At 39.0% G+C, this 20,082-nt stretch overlaps 1 protein-coding gene across 1 annotated transcript in view; it reads left to right on the plus strand.

Moving 5' to 3' along the window:
• Positions 1 to 5,033: 5,033 nt before the first annotated feature.
• LOC124805038 (mitochondrial mRNA pseudouridine synthase Rpusd3-like) overlaps positions 5,034 to 20,082 on the plus strand; it is a 140,382-nt gene continuing 125,333 nt past the window's right edge. The window contains exon 1 of the mRNA XM_047265458.1: positions 5,034 to 5,451. Coding sequence (XP_047121414.1) covers positions 5,271 to 5,451 — 181 coding nt within the window. The 5' untranslated portion in view covers positions 5,034 to 5,270. The remainder of the gene's footprint in view (positions 5,452 to 20,082) is intronic.

Raw genomic sequence — 20,082 nt, forward strand, 5'->3', positions numbered from 1 at the left:
TTTCCACACCGCAAAAACTTTCCCTTTTGAAACGGTTATTACAAACATTTTCGCCATTTCTCGTGGAATGACCTCAAGGGATTCTTTCAACAGCTCATCATCTACGAACAAAGCCAATAAGACCAGGTTATTGCCAACTTTCGCAACGCATTTGCATTTATCTGTGTCGCTCTTTTTGAAATCGAACTTCTTTAAGAATTTGCAAAACATTCGATTCCAGCAGTGGGAAGCCTGCTTTAAACCATGCATTGACTTTTTAATCTTACGTACATATTAGTTCCCATCCAGCATCACACATTGTGGTACTGACAGATAAATTTCCTACTTTAGTTTTCCATGTAAAAACGTAGATTTTTTGCATCGGACTGCAACATTTCAAAATATTTTACGGCCAAAATTGTGAGCAAAGTGTGCAGCGAGTCTTATATCGCTACTGGCGAGAATGTTTCGTTGCAGACCAGTCCAGAGTGTTGAATAAAGTCTTGACTGTCAACTCCAGCTTTAAATCGGGGTTCATTTACGATTTACGATACTTGGATTTTGAAATCCCACTTTGAATCTGTCATCATTTGGGTCTCTTTCGGCACGATGACCGGAGTTTCATTCGTTTGATGCACTTTGAGTTCCTATTCAATTGCCCATTTCCATTTTTCATCGTCTGGACTCAAGATTGCCTCTTTAAAAGTGTTTTGTTTCAAGACTATCTTCATAGTTCGTAATATCTATGACTGGTGGGAGAATCTAGCTCCTGTCAAGCAATCTTAAAACTGCTGCGTATCTTTGAGTGGTTGTCCGGGGTCTCGATCCCTCCACTCTTTGTACTGTTCTCTCATCTTCAGCTGGTGGCCTAAAATTGTGTTCTTCATATTAGCCTTCAGATCTTTGGTATTAGAGTTCAAAATGGGAAACAGATGACGTAAATCGACAGAATCCTGCTGTGAAATGGGTTTATGGTTGATCTGGATTCCCGCAGTGAAATTCACGTCGTGGTATTAGAGATTTCCTTGTTTTCTGGATCAAAAAGTCGGTAATAGTAAGACTCTCCTTGAGACCTGACAATGATCATTTTCTTGGATTTCAAATTTAGCTTCTTGTGCAACAGTTTAGGAATATAGACGAATGCTTCCTCTCTGAAAACCCTCATGTGTTGGACTTGGAGTTTTCTGCCTGACCATAATTTGTATGGTGTCACATTTCTTCCCTTTTTGTTTAATTCCGATTCGATGTATAAACAGCATTGATAACTGCCTCCGTCCACAGAATTTTCAGAACAGTCACACTAATGAGCGTGAACCTCGCGTTCTGCCTCCTTGTTTTGTTGCAAAGTATACGGTGGTGTGTCTCAGGTGCTACCCCGTGTTAGCTGTTATAGCTGTTTGTGTTCTTGTTCAAATAGTTCGTCCCTCCGTCGATCCTCAGGGTCATCATAGTTATGGACAGCCGGTTCAATATCATCTTCTAATTCCTTGAAAGGATCATAAACGATCAGATTTATTCCTCAAGAAATATGCATGATGAAAATTAGATCTGTCGTCCATGAACGTTACAAAATACTTTACACCACAGAGTGTTTCGACCTGCATTGTCTGCATGCTTAGCTACGTATAAAATCACCAATTTCCGAGTTTCATGCTTCGATTTTCTTGTTAAAATGTAAATAGTGAGACTTTCCATTTTGACACAGTTCACAAAAGAATGACGCATCAGACTTGCTTTTTGCTTTGATAAGACCTGTTCTGATCAAATTCGCTATTAGTTTGATGTTTACATGACCAAGTATTGGATGTTTGACACAAAAAGACATCCTGCAAATTTCGTTTCCCTGTTTTATTCTTTGGGCAATGACACATCCATCGCAATAAACATTCACTAATTTATCTAAATGCTCACCTCAGAACCTTTCGTCGTACAAATACCGACAGAAAAAAATTCTTCCTTATTTTTAGGGTGTACAGTACGTCATCAATTCGTCCATCTCCCCAATGCCCATTGATGCTTTTTTCTATTTTAACTGATTCAGTTCTCTTCGCTTCGCAGTCACCATTATCTCCAAGTGAAATTTCAATGGTTTGACATTCACGAACTTCACTGAACCATTTCCGCCGAGAAGTTATGTAAGACGATGCCCACTGTCAAAAATGCAGGTATCACTTATGTCAGCATTCAGCTTAGTCTTACAAATCACTTTATAGCATCGAACTTTCTTGTGCGACCCTCTATTTTGCTAGCTATGTTTCTTCTTCTTAGAACGGCAATTTCTCGACAGATAGCTTTCTTTCTAGAGCTCCAGCAAGCATATTTTCCTCTTGAATTCGCGTGAGAGAAAGTCGCTGTCAGGACGTTGGACGCCTCCTCCATATCTTCAATCGTTTTTCTTTGGAGGTAAGCTTCTTTGGGCCCCAGAACACTAATCCCCAGGAACCCTGTCATCGCCCGTGACTACTGCATGGACTTCCGGAAGGCTACTGAGTGTCTTGGCCATGATCTCCACGTCCAGGTCCAACACGGTTTTTCACCCACGTTCTTGACTTGACTCGCAATGTTCATGATTTTCGCAATACGTCACGGCACTGGATCACTTGGTTTCGTTTGGTATCTGTGGCAGTTTTTCATGAGAGAAAGTTTGTTTGCTTCGGATGTTTGTTCGTGAATCGTGAATAATACACAATTTCTCCCTCATTTCACGAGCAGTAGTGCACATTTTCAAAAATTCGAGCTGCGAGTGGTCGATCACGGTCGAAATGCAACATGTGGCACGAACATGGTCTTATTTCCTCTTTAGCTGTCCACCACATCTCGAATGTTGCAGGTATTAAACAAGGTTCGAATCTGAAATTTCCACAGCTGGAAATTCGATCCGTCCAGTTTTACAATGCTTCTTGTGATTCCTTCACACTAAATGGCAAAAAAATGACTCGCGAGACGTCTCGATTCGCGTATCAAACAAGAGACATAAAAACTTCTGTGGTGAAATTCTTCGACTAATTTGGGCCCACACCGTATTAAGGTTTATGGAAGCCAAATTCACATACAGGAATATAAGGAAACAACTTTTATTACTTCGTAATACAAAGCAAAGTGGATGGAGTGGCAGACACACAACAAATGAACCAACATTCCCAAGGCACATCAAAAGAAGTGCGACTGTAGCACCATCAGTATCTTAGGCATGGAGATTTTTTAACGCGAAAATAACATTTCAGTTTCGACATAGTTTCTTGAGCAGATAATCAGTATGTTCATTCCCTCGCAATTTATTATCCATTTTTATTCCTAGAAATATTATATATGAAAATTTTCTTTTTGAACTTTGAAAGCAATTTCAAGAGCTTGTACCTTCTTACTTACTGTCTAAACATGCATTAAATTGTTTTGAAAGGTTTAATAGTAGCCTATTTGCTGCAAACTATTTTTAGACATGTTTTGTTATTCCTTCAATAGGAATCTGCATTGAGGCTGCCACGCCCTTGTATCATCTATAAATATAACTATATTTGCATTACATTATTATTTACTGGTGCCAGTAGGTGATAAATATACACTAAGAAGATAAGAAGTCTAAGAATCGAACCATGAGGAACACATTACTTAATAGTTCTCCACTCTGATTTTACTGTTTCCCCTACACCTGTTGGGGCTACTCTTTGTTTCCTGGTATGTAAGTAGGGTTCTAGGCAAGCTAATATTTGTTCTTTGTTGCCATAGTGTGGAAGGTTTATTATTATTACTACTATTATTATACATTTTTTCTCTTAAGACAGTGATTGAACTTGAATGTTACATGATTATTTAGTTTTTCCCCCTTTTTTAATGATTTCTTCTTCTTTTTTCTTCTCAAAACCGCTTAATTCTTTGACTGTGTTCGTGTTTCCTTTGTTGTGACCATATTTTCCCTGGTCTCTTCCTTTGTTTTACTTCAAATTTCGTGTTCATAATTTCGTTTCTTAATTTGCCCCTTTTCTCTATCATTTCTTTATTGATTCCTCCATGTCTTAGGTCTTCTTCTATTTCATGAAACCAGCGTGTTTTTTTTGATTGAGCTGTTAACTTACATCAAAAATCATCTTTAAGAGTCCGGTGTTCTTCATTCTGTATATGTTAATCGGCGTTTCCTGATTATGTCTGTGAGTCTGTCTGTATGTTCGTACAGTTCTTAGGTTGGCCTCTTCATTCACATACTATCTCTATGTATTGCTCCAAAAATTTTTCGAATGATTTTAGGTTCTTTTCTTTTCTGTCTCTGTGATGCCCAATGTGGAATTTTTTATAGTAATATGTTATGTTTTACTCAGTCAAAAGCTGTAGCGAGCTCAAGGAATACTCTTACAGGTTACATTCTACAGTTCAGTTCATCTAGAATATCTTTTGCAACACTGAATATTGCACCCTCTGTCGTGAGCCCTCTGCGAAAGCCAAATTGGGAGAGTCATTTTTGAGTTATGTGTTTGTACTATCTATTGCACAATGCCCTTTCGAATATTTTTAAAACAACTGGCAGCAGGGAGATAGCCCAATAGTTAGTTTAATGGATTATTTTGCACGATAAATCATAATGATATGAAACGAGGATTTTACAGTCACATCAGAAATTAATTTTCAAATGTGGCTACATGCTGAACATTTGTAAGACTTTTGTAAATACAGATGAGAGTTGGTGATTCCTGCCCTCCACTTTGTACACATTACAATAATAGAAATTCAACTAAGGAATAGAAGGAGTTGTCAAGAGGAAACTTTTCCTGTTAGTTTTCAAATTTTAGTCTGTTCTATGTCAGACTTTTTATATCACTGGATAAATGATCAATGATTTTAATTGGTGCATTGTGCACCTGCACGCCTTTTGTACTACAGGGAACGTTAAAATAGAGTAATGAATGTTGTTTTACATGTTACATAGATGCAAAGAGACAAAGAATACGTAAGTAGCACAATATGCTGATGATTAAGTCACTACATTATTTTTGTGCCCTGGTAGATACTCCGTCGCACCCGGAAGAATCATTGCTGTTATCGATAGGTGTCGATGTTACCGCAAAGGCGCAAATCAAAGTTTACCGCGAATGTTATGAAAGAAAATGAGTGTGTGTTGTTATGATGTGTTTCGTGTTACGTCTTAGTGGAATTTACTGATCACTAGTGAAAGCCGCGCAAAGGAGAGTTAGTAGTGCTGTGTTTTCTTTTTTTTTAAATGAGAGAAAAAACAGTTTCCTATAGTTTTCTGTCTACCAGTTTACTATCACCCGATACTGTCATTGTAAAGGAGAAGCACCATGATTGCTGTTAGGGATGGTTATAAGTTCATCGGCACTCCACATGGGATATTATTGAGGCGTCTACGCGCACCATTAGAAGATTTTAAAGCAGCGAAGCATGTCTACAGCCAGTTGTGCCCCTGGAACAACGTGCGAAGTTTTGTGGACCATTTGCTGAAAAATATCTGTTATAATAGAGGTAATAGATTAAATGTTAAATAACGGTTTTCACGAGTGTGGAGTTCCTTGTGATGGTCTGAACAGTATCTTGAACATGAAGTTCTTATTTTTCGTAGCCACATTGCGAATACGAAGTTTCTTTAAGGACACTGTCGGTACGAACTGGGACTTGAAAATCCTTCATTACCGGTACCATAATACTAGTACATACTTTTGCCCCACGCCACAGCAAAATATTGCAGATACCCAGCCCATTTGTCAATTGAACATTTTGGTAGCTACAGTGGTATCTTGCAGCAGACTGAAATACAGGAACCTATGAATGAATGAAGGGATCAGAGTGAGGAGAAGTGTGTGTTTAGCTATTCTAGTTGTTTCCAACAGAGCATGTTCAAAGAATTTAGAATGTTTGGAATGTTTATGATCAACCGTTCAGTATAGACCCTATTTTGATACAGTTGGCACTTGTCAACATGTAAAATACAGTTAACAGTATAACTCCTGGTGTAAGTAAAAATGATATACTAAAAAAATAGTTCACTTTTAATTGTAACGTATTTAGATCCCCACTGGGAAATTTCGAATGAGTGATCTGGATACCTTACTGTACCATCTGTTAGACAGCAGCAAGTCATTAATAATCAGTGGTGGCTTCAGTGTAGATTTTCTAAAATATTCTGATAGGGGTAATTATCTGGAAATCTTATTTGGATCCTACAATTTGATCTTAGTAATTAACTTTCCAGTATGGGTGGATAAAGACGATAGGCCCCAGGTAATTTATATTTTCTTAGAAGAAGCTCAAAGCAAAAAAATAACTACCCTGTAACAAATACTCTCTCTAATCATCATGCACCGGTCGTTTGGATAAGTAACATCGTGTCTTAACAGTACGGATACTACTCCTTGGAAATCAGAATATTTAATGTGTCCGGGACAAATGGTTTTTAAGAATGATTTACAAGAAATGACATGGCATGAAATTTATAATGAACCAAATGTTAACTTCAAATTTAATCTGTTGTTGTTGTAGTCTTCAGTCCTGAGACTGGTTTGATGCAGCTCTCCATGCTACTCTATCCTGTGCAAGCTTCTTCATCTCCCAGTACCTACTGCAACCTACATCCTTCTGAATCTGCTTAGTGTATTCATCTCTTGGTCTCCCCCTATGATTTTTACCCTCCACGCTGCCCTCCAATACTAAATTTGTGATCCCTTGATGCCTCAGAACATGTCCTACCAACCGATCCCTTCTTCTGGTCAAGTTGTGCCACAAACTTCTCTTCTCCCCAATCCTATTCAATACTTCCTCATTAGTTATGTGATCTACCCATCTAATCTTCAGCATTCTTCTGTAGCACCACATTTCAAAAGCTTCTATTCTCTTCTTGTCCAAACTATTTACCGTCCATGTTTCACTTCCATACATGGCTACACTCCATACAAATACTTTCAGAAATAACTTCCTGACACTTAAATCTATACTCGATGTTAACAAATTTCTCTTCTTCAGAAACGCTTTCCTTGCCATTGCCAGTCTACATTTTATATCCTCTCTACTTCGTCCATCATCATTTATTTTGCTCCCCAAATAGCAAAAGTCCTTTACTACTTTAAGTGTCTCATTTCCTAATCTAATACCCTCAGCATCACCCGACTTAATTCGACTACATTCCATTATCCTCGTTTTGCTTTTGTTGATGTTCATCTTATATCCTCCCTTCAAGACACCATCCATTCCGTTCAACTGCTCTTCCAAGTCCTTTGCTGTCTCTGACAGAATTACAATGTCATCGGCGAACCTCAACGTTTTTATTTCTTCTCCATGGATTTTAATACCTACTCCAAATTTTTCTTTTGTTTCCTTTACTGCTTGCTCAATATAGAGATTGAATAACATCGGGGAGAGGCTACAACCCTGTCTTACTCCCTTCCCAACCACTGCTTCCCTTTCATGTCCCTTAACTCTTATAACTGCCATCTGGTTTCTGTACAAGTTGTAAATAGCCTTTCGCTCCCTGTATTTTACCCCTGCCACCTTTAGAATTTGAAAGAGAGTATTCCAGTCAACATTGTCAAAAGCTTTCTGTAAGTCTACAAATGCTAGAAACGTAGGTTTGCCTTTCCTTAATCTTTCTTCTAAGATAAGTCGTAAGGTCAGTATTGCCTCACGTGTTCCAGTGTTTCTACGGAATCCAAACTGATCTTCCCCGAGGTCGGCTACTACTAGTTTTTCTGTAAAGAATTCGTGTTAGTACTTTGCAGCTGTGGCTTATTAAACTGATTGTTCGGTAATTTTCACATCTGTCAACACCTGCTTTCTTTGGGATTGGAATTATTATATTCTTCTTTAAGTCTGATGGTATTTCGCCAGTTTCATACATCTTGCTCACCAGATGGTAGAGTTTTGTCAGGACTGGCTCTGCTAAGGCTGTCAGTAGTTCCAATGGAATGTTGTCTATTCCGGGGGCCTTGTTTCGACTCAGGTCCTTCAGTGCTCTGTCAAACTCTTCACGCAGTATCGTATCTCCCATTTCATCTTCATCTACATCCTCTTCCATTTCCATAATATTGTCCTCAAGGGCGTCGCCCTTGTATAGACCCTCTATATACTCCTTCCACCTTTCTGCTTTCCGTTCTTTGCTTAGAACTGGGTTTCCATCAAAGCTCTTGATATTCATGCAAGTAGTTCTCCTTTCTCCAAAGGTCTCTTTAATTTTCCTGTAGGCAGTATCTATCTTACCCCTAGTGAGATAAGCCTCTACATTCTTACATTTGTCCTCTAGCCATCCCTGCTTAGCCATTTTGCACTTCCTGTCGATCTCATTTTTGAGACGTTTGTATTCCTTTTTGCCTGCTTCATTTACTGCATTTTTATATTTTCTCCTTTCATCAATTAAATTCAATATTTCTTCTGTTACCCAAGGATTTCTACTAACCCTCTTCTTTTTACCTACTTGATCGTCTGCTGCTTTCACTACTTCATCCCTCAGAGCTACCCATTCTTCTTCTACTGTATTTCTTTCCCCCATTCCTTTCAGTTGTTCCCTTATGCTCTCCCTGAATCTCTGTACAACCTCTGGTTCTTTCAGTTTATCCAGGTCCCATCTCCTTAAATTCCCACCTTTTTGCAGTTTCTTCAGTTTTAATCTACAGGTCATAACCAATAAATTGTGGTCAGAGTCCACATCTGCCCCTGGAAATGTCTTACAATTTAAAACCTGGTTCCTAAATCTCTGCTTACCATTATATAATCTATCTGATACCTTTTAGTATCTCCAGGGTTCTTCCACGTATACAACCTTCTATCATGATTCTTAAACAAAGTGTTGGCTATGATTAAGTTGTGCTCTGTGCAAAATTCTACAAGGCGGCTTCCTCTTTCATTTCTTAGCGCCAATCCATATTCACCTATTACGTTTCCTTCTCTCCCTTTTCCTACACTCGAATTCCAGTCACCCATGACTATTAAATTTTCGTCTCCCTTCACTATCTGAATAATTTCTTTTATTTCATCATACATTTCTTCAATTTCTTCGTCATCTGCAGAGCTAGTTGGCATATAAACTTGTACTACTGTAGTAGGTGTGGGCTTCGTATCTATCTTGGCGACAATAATGCGTTCACTATGCTGTTTGTAGTAGCTTACCCGCATTCCTATTTTCCTATTCATTATTAAACCTACTCCTGCATTACCCCTATTTGACTTTGTGTTTATAACCCTGTAGTCACCTGACCAGAAGTCTTGTTCCTCCTGCCACCGAACTTCACTAATTCCCACAATATCTAACTTTAACCTATCCATTTCCCTTTTTAAATTTTCTAACCTACCTGCCCGATTAAGGGATCTGACATTCCACGCTCCGATCCGTAGAACGCCAGTTTTCTTTCTCCTGATAACGACATCCTCTTGAGTAGTCCCCGCCCGGAGATCTGAATGGGGGACTATTTTACCTCCGGAATATTTTACCCAAGAGGACGCCATCATCTTTTAATCATACAGTAAAGCTGCATGCCCTCGGGAAAAATTACGGCCGTAGTTTCCCTTTGCTTTCAGCCGTTCGCAGTACCCGCACAGCAAGGCCGTTTTGGTTATTGTTACATGGCCAGATCAGTCAATCATCCAGACTGTTGCCCTTGCAACTACTGAAAAGGCTGCTGCCCCTCTTCAGGAACCACACGTTTGTCTGGCCTCTCAACAGATACCCCTCCGTTGTGGTTGTACCTACGGTACGGGTATCTGTATCGTTGAGGCACGCAAGCCTCCCCACCAATGACAAGGTCCATGGTTCATGGGGGGGGGGGGGGGGATTTAATCTATTTCATGATATTTTACTTTCCGTGTCCAGGCAAGAACATTTAAATACTCTTCCTCGAAAGCACAGCAGGTTTAATAGCCCTGTCATTGGATGAAATTATATCTTCCACTGTACAGTCAAACTCTCTCTTTGGGCACATGAGCAGATGTTCAGTCGTCTGTGTTTCTTCACATTCACACTGCTCTATCTTCAGAGTAGCTCCACTTACCCATGTTTATATTGCGTTTTGAGACTCTTCTTCTTAATCCATTCAGTGCTCTTCGTGTACTGTATTGTAGTTGCTGCCCTTGTTTGATTTTCTCTTTGTGGTGCAGGTTTGCATTCTGTTGAGAGTCCAGACTTAAAGAAAGGTGGTGGCTCTCAGGTTGGCTTTCTTGCGGTACTGTCTGTTAGCTATAGCTCTTCCTTGATTTAAGACAAATTGGGACTGTTTGGTGGTTATACTTCAAGTGCCCTGGGTCAGTTTGCTGCTTTTTCCTCTCTGTTTCACTGGTTACTTTGCGTCTGATATTTGGCGGTGCCATGGCCACAAGAAACCAGATGGTAGTTGAGGAACATGAAAGAGAAACAATGGTTGAAAAGGAAGTGAGACAGGGCTATAGCCAATCCCTGATATTATTCAATTTGTATATTGAGCAAGCTGTAAAGGAAACTAAAGAAAAATTTGGAGTAGGAATCAAAGTCCAGGGGGAAGAAATAAAAGCTTTGAGACTTGCCGATAACATTGCAGTTCTGTCAGAGACAGCAAAGGACTTGCAAGAGCAGTTGAACAGAATGGACAGTGTCTTGAAAAGAAGATATAAGATGAAAAAACAACAAAATCAAAACAAGGATAATGGAAAGTAGTTGAACTAACTCAGTTGATGCTGAGGAAATTAGATTAGGAAATACTAAAGTAGTAGATGAGCTTTTTGGGCAGCTAAATAACTGCTGATGAGGATAGGGAGGACATAAAATGTAGATTGGCCATGGCAAGGAAGGTGTTTCTGAAGAAGAGAAATTTGTTAAAATCGAGTAGCCTATAGATTAAAGTGCCAGGAAGCCTTTTCTGGAAGTATTTATATGGAGTGTAGCCATTTATGGAAGTGAAACATGGATGATAAAGTTTATACAAGAAGAAAATAAACGCTTTTGAAATGTGGTGCTACAGAAGAATGCTGAAGATTAGATGGGAGCTAGTGAATAGAATTGGGGAGAAGAGGAATCTGTGGCACAACTTGACTAGAAGAAGGAATCGGTTGGTAGGACATGTTCTGAGTCGTCAAGGGATCACGAATTTAGTATTGGAGGGAAGCGTGGAGGGTAAAAATAGTAGAGGGCGACCAGGAGATGAATACACTAACAAGATGCAGAAGGATGTAGGTTGCAGTTGTTCTCTGAGATGAAGAGGCTTGCACAGGATAGAGTAGCATGGAGAGCTGCATCAAATCAGTCTTTGAACTGAAGACAACAACAACAGAGGCCACAGGTGGGTAAATTGTGTAGAGGGGTGTAGGCCTCGGGCATCCAGTGACAATCCTTGATAGTCTCATTTAAAGTGATGCTTGCTTGTTTGGAGTGGCTGGATGCCTCCAATACTGGTCCCACATATTCTCCAGCTGCAAAACAGAGTCTCATTGCTGATGATTGAAGAACTGTGGGTTGTGCTCCCCATGTTGAACGAGTCACTTTATGTATAATGTGTCGTGCACATAATTTTCCTTTTAGATCATTGCAGTGTTTTTTAGATGACATTGTACGGTCTGGTGTGACTCCCAAGTATTTTGGTTTGGTGTGGTGGTGTAATCTAAACCCTTTCCATTCTATTTCCTTGGCATTTACCTGTTATGCAGGCCGAAAGCGCATACTTCCATATTTTCCAGATTAAATCGCAGGTGATTTTATTCATAGTAGTCCTCCAGGGTATGTAGCGTGTGTCAGTTTTCTTTTAATCTCTTCAAATGTTCTTCCTTGGACAGTAATATCAGAGTCATCTGTGCATATATGAATCTCTTTATAGGCCTATCTGTCTGGTGTGGCAGGTCATTTGTATACATATTGTAAGAAAATGGGGGACGAATAGTCCCTTACGGTAATCTATTCTTTTGGTTTCTCCATCTACTTTCCTTCTCTTGCGGAGTTTACATAGAATCTCCAATTTTGCAACATGGCTCTTCACATGTAAGTCAGTCAAATGTCCTTTGTTACTTCGCAGGTTTTCGTAAGGAGGCATTGGTGGTTTACTGTATCGTATGCAGCAGGAAGATCAACAAAGAACGTGGCAGTTATCAGTTTCCTTTCAAAACTGTCTTCAATGTGTGGAGTTAGATTTAGTATTTGACTGCAACATGCTTTTCCTGTTCCAAATCCAACTTGTTTAGGGATAAGTTTCGTGTTAAGTTTGGTTGCTATTCTTTACAGAATCATTCTTTTGAATAACTTACATGTGTGGCAGGTTAAGGAAACAGGATGGAAATTTTTTGGCTCTGTCATCTCTTTGCCAGGCTCTAGAAATGCTACTAGTCATGCTTTCCTCCACAGTTTGGGAATCTGATATGTTTGCAAACATCTGTTCATCATCCTCACTAGCCATTCATTAGTTTTCACACCAAACTGCTTCATATGCTTTATTTTCTTTGAGTTCTCGCACTGCTCTTCCCAGTTCGTGAGGTGTGAATGGAGATTCTAGAAATTCACTCTCTCCTCGTATGTTTCACTTGAGATACAGTGTATCTGCGTCCTGTCTTGCCTTGTCATTCAGTAGTAGTTGTTGAGCAGTCTGTTTCAGAGTGACATTCATACTCAGTGGCAGGCTCGAAGGCTCATTGCTAGGATGTTGTATCATCTTCCATGCTCTTTGACTGTTCTGTTTTGTGCCCAGACCAGATAATAGTTTAGCTCATCTCTCCCTTCTTTATTCAGCTATGCTTTGGAGTAGTTCTTTTCCCATTTCAGTTGTATCTGGGGAAAAAGAATCTGCATTGTACTTGTTATGATAGTTGCTTAAGAGATCTTTTGAACTTGAGTCAAGGCTAGATATAAATTGGTTCCTCCTTGACATTTTCTTTACAAATTTTAAAAATTCTTAGCTGTTTGTTGGGACTGCTTTTATATTTTCAGCTTTGAGATCCAGTTCTTCTCTGTAAGCCACTTGCAGTTAAAGCATTGTTTCAAGGATATATTTTCTACCTGGATAACTCCAAAAACTATACAAAATACAGGGCAATGTTGCATTCAAGGGAAAGCTGCTTCTGCCTTTTTTGTAACATGATAAGCAGTGTTTTAGTAATGAAGATGATGATGAGATTATATCATCTCTTCTGCCATCTGCCGCTGTTTAAAGATGGTCTTAGTTTAGGATAAAAAATAATCTTCAGTCCCTCTCTTGCTGTCCAGTATTCTAGTTCTTCTCCCTTTTTTTCGTTAAATGTATCCCTGATTTACACTTAAAATCTCCCAATACAACCTTGATGTTTTTGTTATTTGGCTTGTGGAACGTAAAATCAATATTAGATGGTTTGTATCACTGATATAACAGTGCACGACTGTAGCTCAATTGATAAAATTTCATTGTTGTTTTTGTCCGTGAAACTTGTTGACTTAATCCTTATAGCTGGTCTATCAAAGAAGCGGAAGTGTCCGATTCCACCCATCTGCTTTGCCCCGTGGCGTAAGGGTGTTATGATGTGTGACGTCATTAAGGTGTGGAGTTTGAGTTTGTTGTATTTGTAGATGTCGTCTTGTTGTGTTTGATAACGCCCTCTGTTGTGTGTGTGTGTGTGTGTGTGTGTGTGTGTGTGTGAGAGAGAGAGAGAGAGAGAGCGTAGTTTTTACTGTAGGCGTTGGTGTTTTGGTAACGTCAGCTGCAGTTGACCTGTATAGGTCAAGGGAAGTGTCCGATTCCAATAGATTTTGTAATTATTTTTCTTGTCCATCATTTTGTGTGTTTTGGGATCGTGTTGTTGTTGTTGTTGTTGTTCCCTTTTTTTCCTGTTATATTTAGCTTGTCCCTTCTCTAAAACCCTCAGTTTGCCGCAGTTGTCCCATTAGTTTGATTGTATTTTAGGAGGGAGATGTTATTGTCTTATTTATACATATTTTCGTGTTTGTTGCTGTATGTATGTAGTGACATCATTGGTGCCATATTGAAGGCGCTTAGAATAGCCATTTCCGCCATGTTGATGACATCATGGGTCAAAGCAGACGGGTGAAATCGGACACTTCCATAATCCCAAGACAGCACTACCATATTGTTCTTGAGGGCATTCTGATACCATATTCATGCCTTCAGGTTTTGGTCTGTGGTCATTTACCTCACTGTGTGCTGCTTGCAATGTTAAAATGTCCCATGAATATTGTTTGCACTTGTCTCATGATAAGACTTCTTTCTCTCTTGACAGTCGTTCAATATTTCAGGAAGTTGTCACAATTTTTGTTCTTCAGGTGGTCCAGTTTTGTGTGCTTGCAATTTTTCTTCGATGTTTCCCAGTAGTAGGGCTAGCTGTTCATGCTAGTTCGTTTCCAGGGTACACCCGATTGTGTTCTATGTCCCTTATTGCATTATAAACCCATAGCATTATTTGGAAATTGCTTTCCACATAAGTTAATCAGAAAGTTCGGTAAATAACCATGTAAAAAAACCATCTATAACTAGAGGGATTAAAGTATCTTGTGAAAGGAAAAGGGAAATGTATCTGTTGACAGGAACAAGTAGAGACCCTGCAGGAGTTGTACACTAAAATAACCACCCAAAATTACTAAAGAAGGTTTTTAAAAAATGCAAGGAAGGGGCAAATAATGTCAGAAATCAGTAATTCCAACAACAGACTTAGGCTAAATGGACTGCAGTGAAACAAAAAACTGAACAACCAACCACAGATCAGGATAACATCACTGTTAAACTAAATGGAAGGGCTATAAGTGATGCATCACAGGTATCAAATATATTAATCATTTCTTAAATGTAGTAGAAAGCATAGGGACAAACAGCTCAAGATAAGAATAACAGCATTATGTAGGAAAAATAACTCTCATAAAATTCAATCGTATGACTGCATCACCAACTTCTTCTGAAATTAAGAAAATTATACACTACATCCTTCCAAAGATAAAAGCTCATCTGATTTTGATGGTGTTTCGAATAAAGTATTAAAGATTTGTTCCCACATAATAAACCCAGTATTACCCAAAATATATAAGCATCAGTAACTCCAGGCATTTTTTCAGAGAGACTGAAATGTACAGTTGTTAATCCCTTCTTTAAGAGAGGTGATAAGAGAGATTCAATAACTATAGGCCTATTTCACTGCTGACACCATTCGCCAAAATTTTTGAGATGGGGATGTATTCTAGAATAGTATCTAACCATAGCAATAATAATATCTTCAGCAGATCACAGTTTTGATTTTAGAAGAGTTACTTTGCTGAGAGAATACCATTTACATGTTCAGTCACCAAATTTTGCAAGCATAGATAACAAATAATCACAAGTTGTTTATGGCTATTGTGTGTGTGTGTGTGTGTGTGTGTGTGTGTGTGGGACAGTCTTGAGTTTGGTAAATGCATCATGTGACTATTTCTTGTATTGTGCAAATGAACATTATTTCTTAGTCTTGATCACAACTCCAAGTAATGTCACATTCTTATCTCATACTTTATTGCACGGGGAGTGATAGAAATTCTTCCGTCCTTGTTCTGTTAGTGGATAGCTGGACGGCCATACAGCAGTAGTCAGTCATTCCAATTATTTCTCCGTTGTAGTTTTGAACACTTTGTATGTTGGCACCTGTTATCAGTGTTATGTCGTCAGCATATAATATGTTCTCGCATATGTGATTTGAGAAATCCTGTATGTAAGCAATGAAAAGGGAGGGTCCAAGAACCAACCCCTGATTTCATGTTTTATTTTCAACAGTTTTGATATCTGATTATTTGCATAGCCTTTCAGATAGATAGGTTCTAAATAAACATATTAAATTATCTTTTATGCAATAGTGCACAGATTTTGTTACTAGCCTCATGTGAGTTGAAAGCTTTGCTCAAATCTATAAGCATAGCACATTTAGTTTCTCTCTTTTCAGCCTGATCATATTATTATCTATCAGATATGCTACTGCTTTCAGTGTTAGGTAGTTTTACGTTGCATGGAACATTTGCACAATAAATTGTAATGATGTGGCATGGTCACAGTGACAGACTGGTGTGTAGCATAGTCTGAGGCTTAGCTGTGTTGGAAGCTGACAGTTTGGTTGAGAGTTGGTGAAGCCAGTGAATGTGTCATGACCACTTTAATGGTAGAGGGCAGTACGTTTCAGGTGTAGTTGCCAGCAGAAATGGCTGCAGAACTAAAATAGTGTGTTATTGACTCTGATGCAGCTTATTTGTTAAGCTCAGGTGTGACTGGCTGTAAATTGTGGCAGTGGTGCATTCTTGGAGTGTAATTCAAACCCGTTATAAAGATGCTTGAATTGAATTCAACTGAGTTTTATTTGATCATGTAGGATTTTACTATGTGCAAGCGATTGTATGTTTAATGTAAGACATGTCAAAAAAAGTATATACAAATTCAATGTAAAGGCGCGTTTACACTGAGTTCGCAACATTATTCACAACATTGTTTGCAACAGTGTTCGTGGCTAGTAATGGACTACTAATGTTCGCAACCCAAAATCAGTGTTCCACAGCTGCATCGGTAGAGTTCAAAGAAACATTGTTCGTGGCCTGCTACCACTAAATTCCGCTACGCAGCGCGAGTATTCATTTGCTTTCAGTGAGTGTCTTGGTGTTTGTTTTGCTGTGAGTGTAGTGGTGCGTTTATTTTATTTCCCTTCATTTTTTATCTGAAATAGAGTGGTCACGAGACAAAATTTTCCAATTGATATCGCAGTATGAGGCAGAGGAGTGTCCATGGAATGTACATTGTGGAGGTTACAAAAATACTAAAATGAAACACGATTCCGCTTGGAGCCTGCAGCAGTGATGTGGACAAAAAAATTAAATCTCTATTGTCTCAGTACCGACGAGGGAAAAGAAAAATAGGGGACACTAAAAAATCTGGATGTGGTACTGACACACTTTACAAAACGAAGTGGTTTGGATTTAAATACCTACGTTTCCTGGATGATATCCAGGAAGCAAAGGAGACCCGGGACACAATTGAAGAGGTAAACAAGGTTATACTTGCATGTGATTAATTTTATTCTCTTGTACAACAATTTTAACAGTAATTATTTTACCATGGAACAGCTCCTCGTGGGCTCACAAAGTAGTTGGCAAATTCGTCGCGAATTTTCTTGAATGTTTGAGAAGTTCTCCATGGTATATTTGGGAGTGTAGTAATAGAGGTTACATTAACATCTCGTCTCCATGCCCCTGGAATGACTTCTCCTGTTTGTGGACAAAAAGAATCGAAGCTTCCTGTTGGGCTATAATAACTTCTTGACTCTGAATTTTTTCTTAAAAAATTATCCAGACACTCTGCTGTCATTGTGATGGTTTGTGCCTTCTGTGGTTGTAATAGCATCGGTGTGCTGAAGACCCGGAACACTGAAGCCATAAAACCAAATGTGTTTTCCACACTCATCCTTGCCTTTGACATTTTGTGGTAAATAAATGATCGTATGGCATAGACTCTCTCTTTAGAGCCTCTGTTGTGCTTCATGATGTTTTCATGTAATGGAAAAGCATCATCTGCCGTAAATACGTGTGGTAGTGGCTTTGTCCTTCCAGGTAAACACTCGTGACGTGGCAAGTTCAGTTTCTTTTTGTGAATTAGTTCACTTATGGAGGCTTTCTTGAAAACACCTCCATCAGAAATCCTCCCTTGGCAGCCAACATCAGCATATAAAAAGTTGTAGTTGGCATCAACTACAGCAAGCAACACAATGCTAAACGATCCTTTATAGTTATAAAACTCACTTCCACTAGCAACAGGGCACTGTAGAACAGTGTGCTTCCCATCAATGGCTCCCACGCATTGAGGGAAGTGGAGTGCTTGGCGGAACACACTTTCTTTTGAACACCATTCATCTTCAGTAGCTGGCATCTGAAACAAGTAAATTTGGCTTCAGGTTTTGCAAGAGCTACCTCAACATGCAGCAACTGAAACAGAGTAACCTGCAGAGAAGGGTGAAGAGGACAGCACACCACCTCCACAAAAGCTGGCCAAGAGGGGGGGGGGGGGGGGGGAGAAGAGACCCCATATATAATGCAGCAGAAATGTTGCATAATATTATGCAGCAGCAACATCAACGCCAACTGAATGCTCTGAGGAAGCAGCAGCATACCGTAATAAACATAGACATAGCAGCATCATCAGCGTCAACTTCAACCACAGATTCCCCCGTCACATTCATTGGCACCATATCTGATTTGGATTCTGAAGAAATTATCTTTATGGAATGATGCAAATATGTAAATATTAATATAAAAATAAATATCTAATAAAATAAATACGTCGCAACCTGGCAAGAACAGTGACACAACTAAAAAAATGAAATATTTGAGGAAATACTTTTAAAGAATTATACGAAACTTTTAGTGAAGTAGTACTAGCTTCTTTTACATTTCAAGTAAGTATTTAATGGTAGTATATTCTGTTATATTATATACAAAAGTAATACTGTAATTGTATCCATATTTTTCAGTGACTTAAACTCAAAACTGCCATTTTCGAGTTGTGTCACTTTTCTTGTTGGGGTATATGTTTCAGTGCTGTTAACGTAGCTTAATTACCTTTCCATAATCCTTCAACCAAAGCTTCACAAACTTCCAGAACTATTTGAGATATGGCTGGCTTTGAAATGTGGAATAAATATGCAAGGCTTTGATAGGAGTCTCCTTGATGCCAGAAAATGAAGAGTAACAGCAAGTCTTTACTTCAAAGGGATTGCTTTTCTGAAATTTGTGTCTTTCTTTGAAACAACTGGTCCTATAATATTCAACAACATTTCAAAATCTGACGGCGACATCCTAGTGAAGTTACGAAAGCCAGAACCGTCTTCCAAATTCAGCTCGCAAAGCATGTCATTCCCGCCATGTCTTCTATAGTATGTTTTGGTTCACCAGTGATCACTATGTCATTTTCTTGGTCTGTTCATTTTGTTAAGTATTACTATTGCAGCACCAAATGTCATTAATTCTTCCTCTTCACTTGACAAAGCGTATCTCTTGTCTTGGATACACAAAGTAACCTATCAGTTCACTATAGCAGACTATGCGAATACGTAGAAATGTTGGTCGCTAGTGGAAACAGGAATGTGAACAACGAACAATGTTGCCAACATGTTGAGGGGACAAGTTGCACACAATGTTCCAAACAAAAACATGTTCTGAGCACAGTTTAAACGCGCCTTAATAGGTACTCTTCAACACTAAAATTCTTTTTTTGCTAGGCAGTTTTCTTTGGAAAGTTAATGTCATGTGTACTACCACATAGGTTTTGAGCAGCTAGTGGAATTTGTGCGGACATTCTGGAAAGTAGGTTAGGCCCTAATGCTAAATGAGCATAGGTATACAATTTTTAAATTGTGTCCATATGAGATGTTAAATGTTTGTACAAGTAAACCAGTTGTAGTGACAAGGCACGGGTTGAGAGTCAGGTGGGTGCTTCCTAAGAATAGATACTTTTCAGTGCTATACCTAAGTTGCATGTGGTGGGTAAGTTCAGACTGTAAATCCAAAGGTCCTGCTTTCAAGTCGTAATTCGTTCTAAAGATAAATTTTTGTTAAGTGTTCTGTCTCTCACCCCTGATGATGATTTAATAACATAAAAAATGCTAAGCTGCTCAGAGGTTTCGATTGGTGCAGATGGGATATTTTGAACCCATCACATCCACAATGGGGAATGGCAAGTAAATGTCTTCACTTTTTGTTTGGGGGCACTTGTTCCTTGGCATCATGGTTAAGAGATGTTCAGAAGACAAGAAGAAAAAGAAAAGAAAAAAGGTCATGGCTATAATGGATGTCATGACAACTGACTGGTTGTCGTCGTCGTCGTCGTCGTCGTCGTCTTCAGTCCTGAGACTGGTTTGATGCAGCTCTCCATGCTATTCTATCCTGTGCAAGCTTCTTCATTTCCCAGTACTTACTGCAGCCTACAACCTTCTGAATCTGCTTAGTGTATTCATCTCTTGGTCTCCCTGTACGAGTTTTACCCTCCACACTGCCCTCCAATGCTAAATTTGTAATCCCTTGATGCCTCAGAACATGTCCCTTCTTCTTGTCAAGTTGTGCCACAAACTCCTCATCTCCCCTATTCTATTCAATACCTCCTCATTAGTTATGTGATCTACCCATCTAATCTTCAGCATTCTTCTGTAGCACCACATTTCGAAAGCTTCTATTCTCTTCTT

This window comes from Schistocerca piceifrons, chromosome 7 (genome assembly GCF_021461385.2).
Source record: "Schistocerca piceifrons isolate TAMUIC-IGC-003096 chromosome 7, iqSchPice1.1, whole genome shotgun sequence".
Lineage (NCBI taxonomy): Eukaryota > Metazoa > Arthropoda > Insecta > Orthoptera > Acrididae > Schistocerca > Schistocerca piceifrons.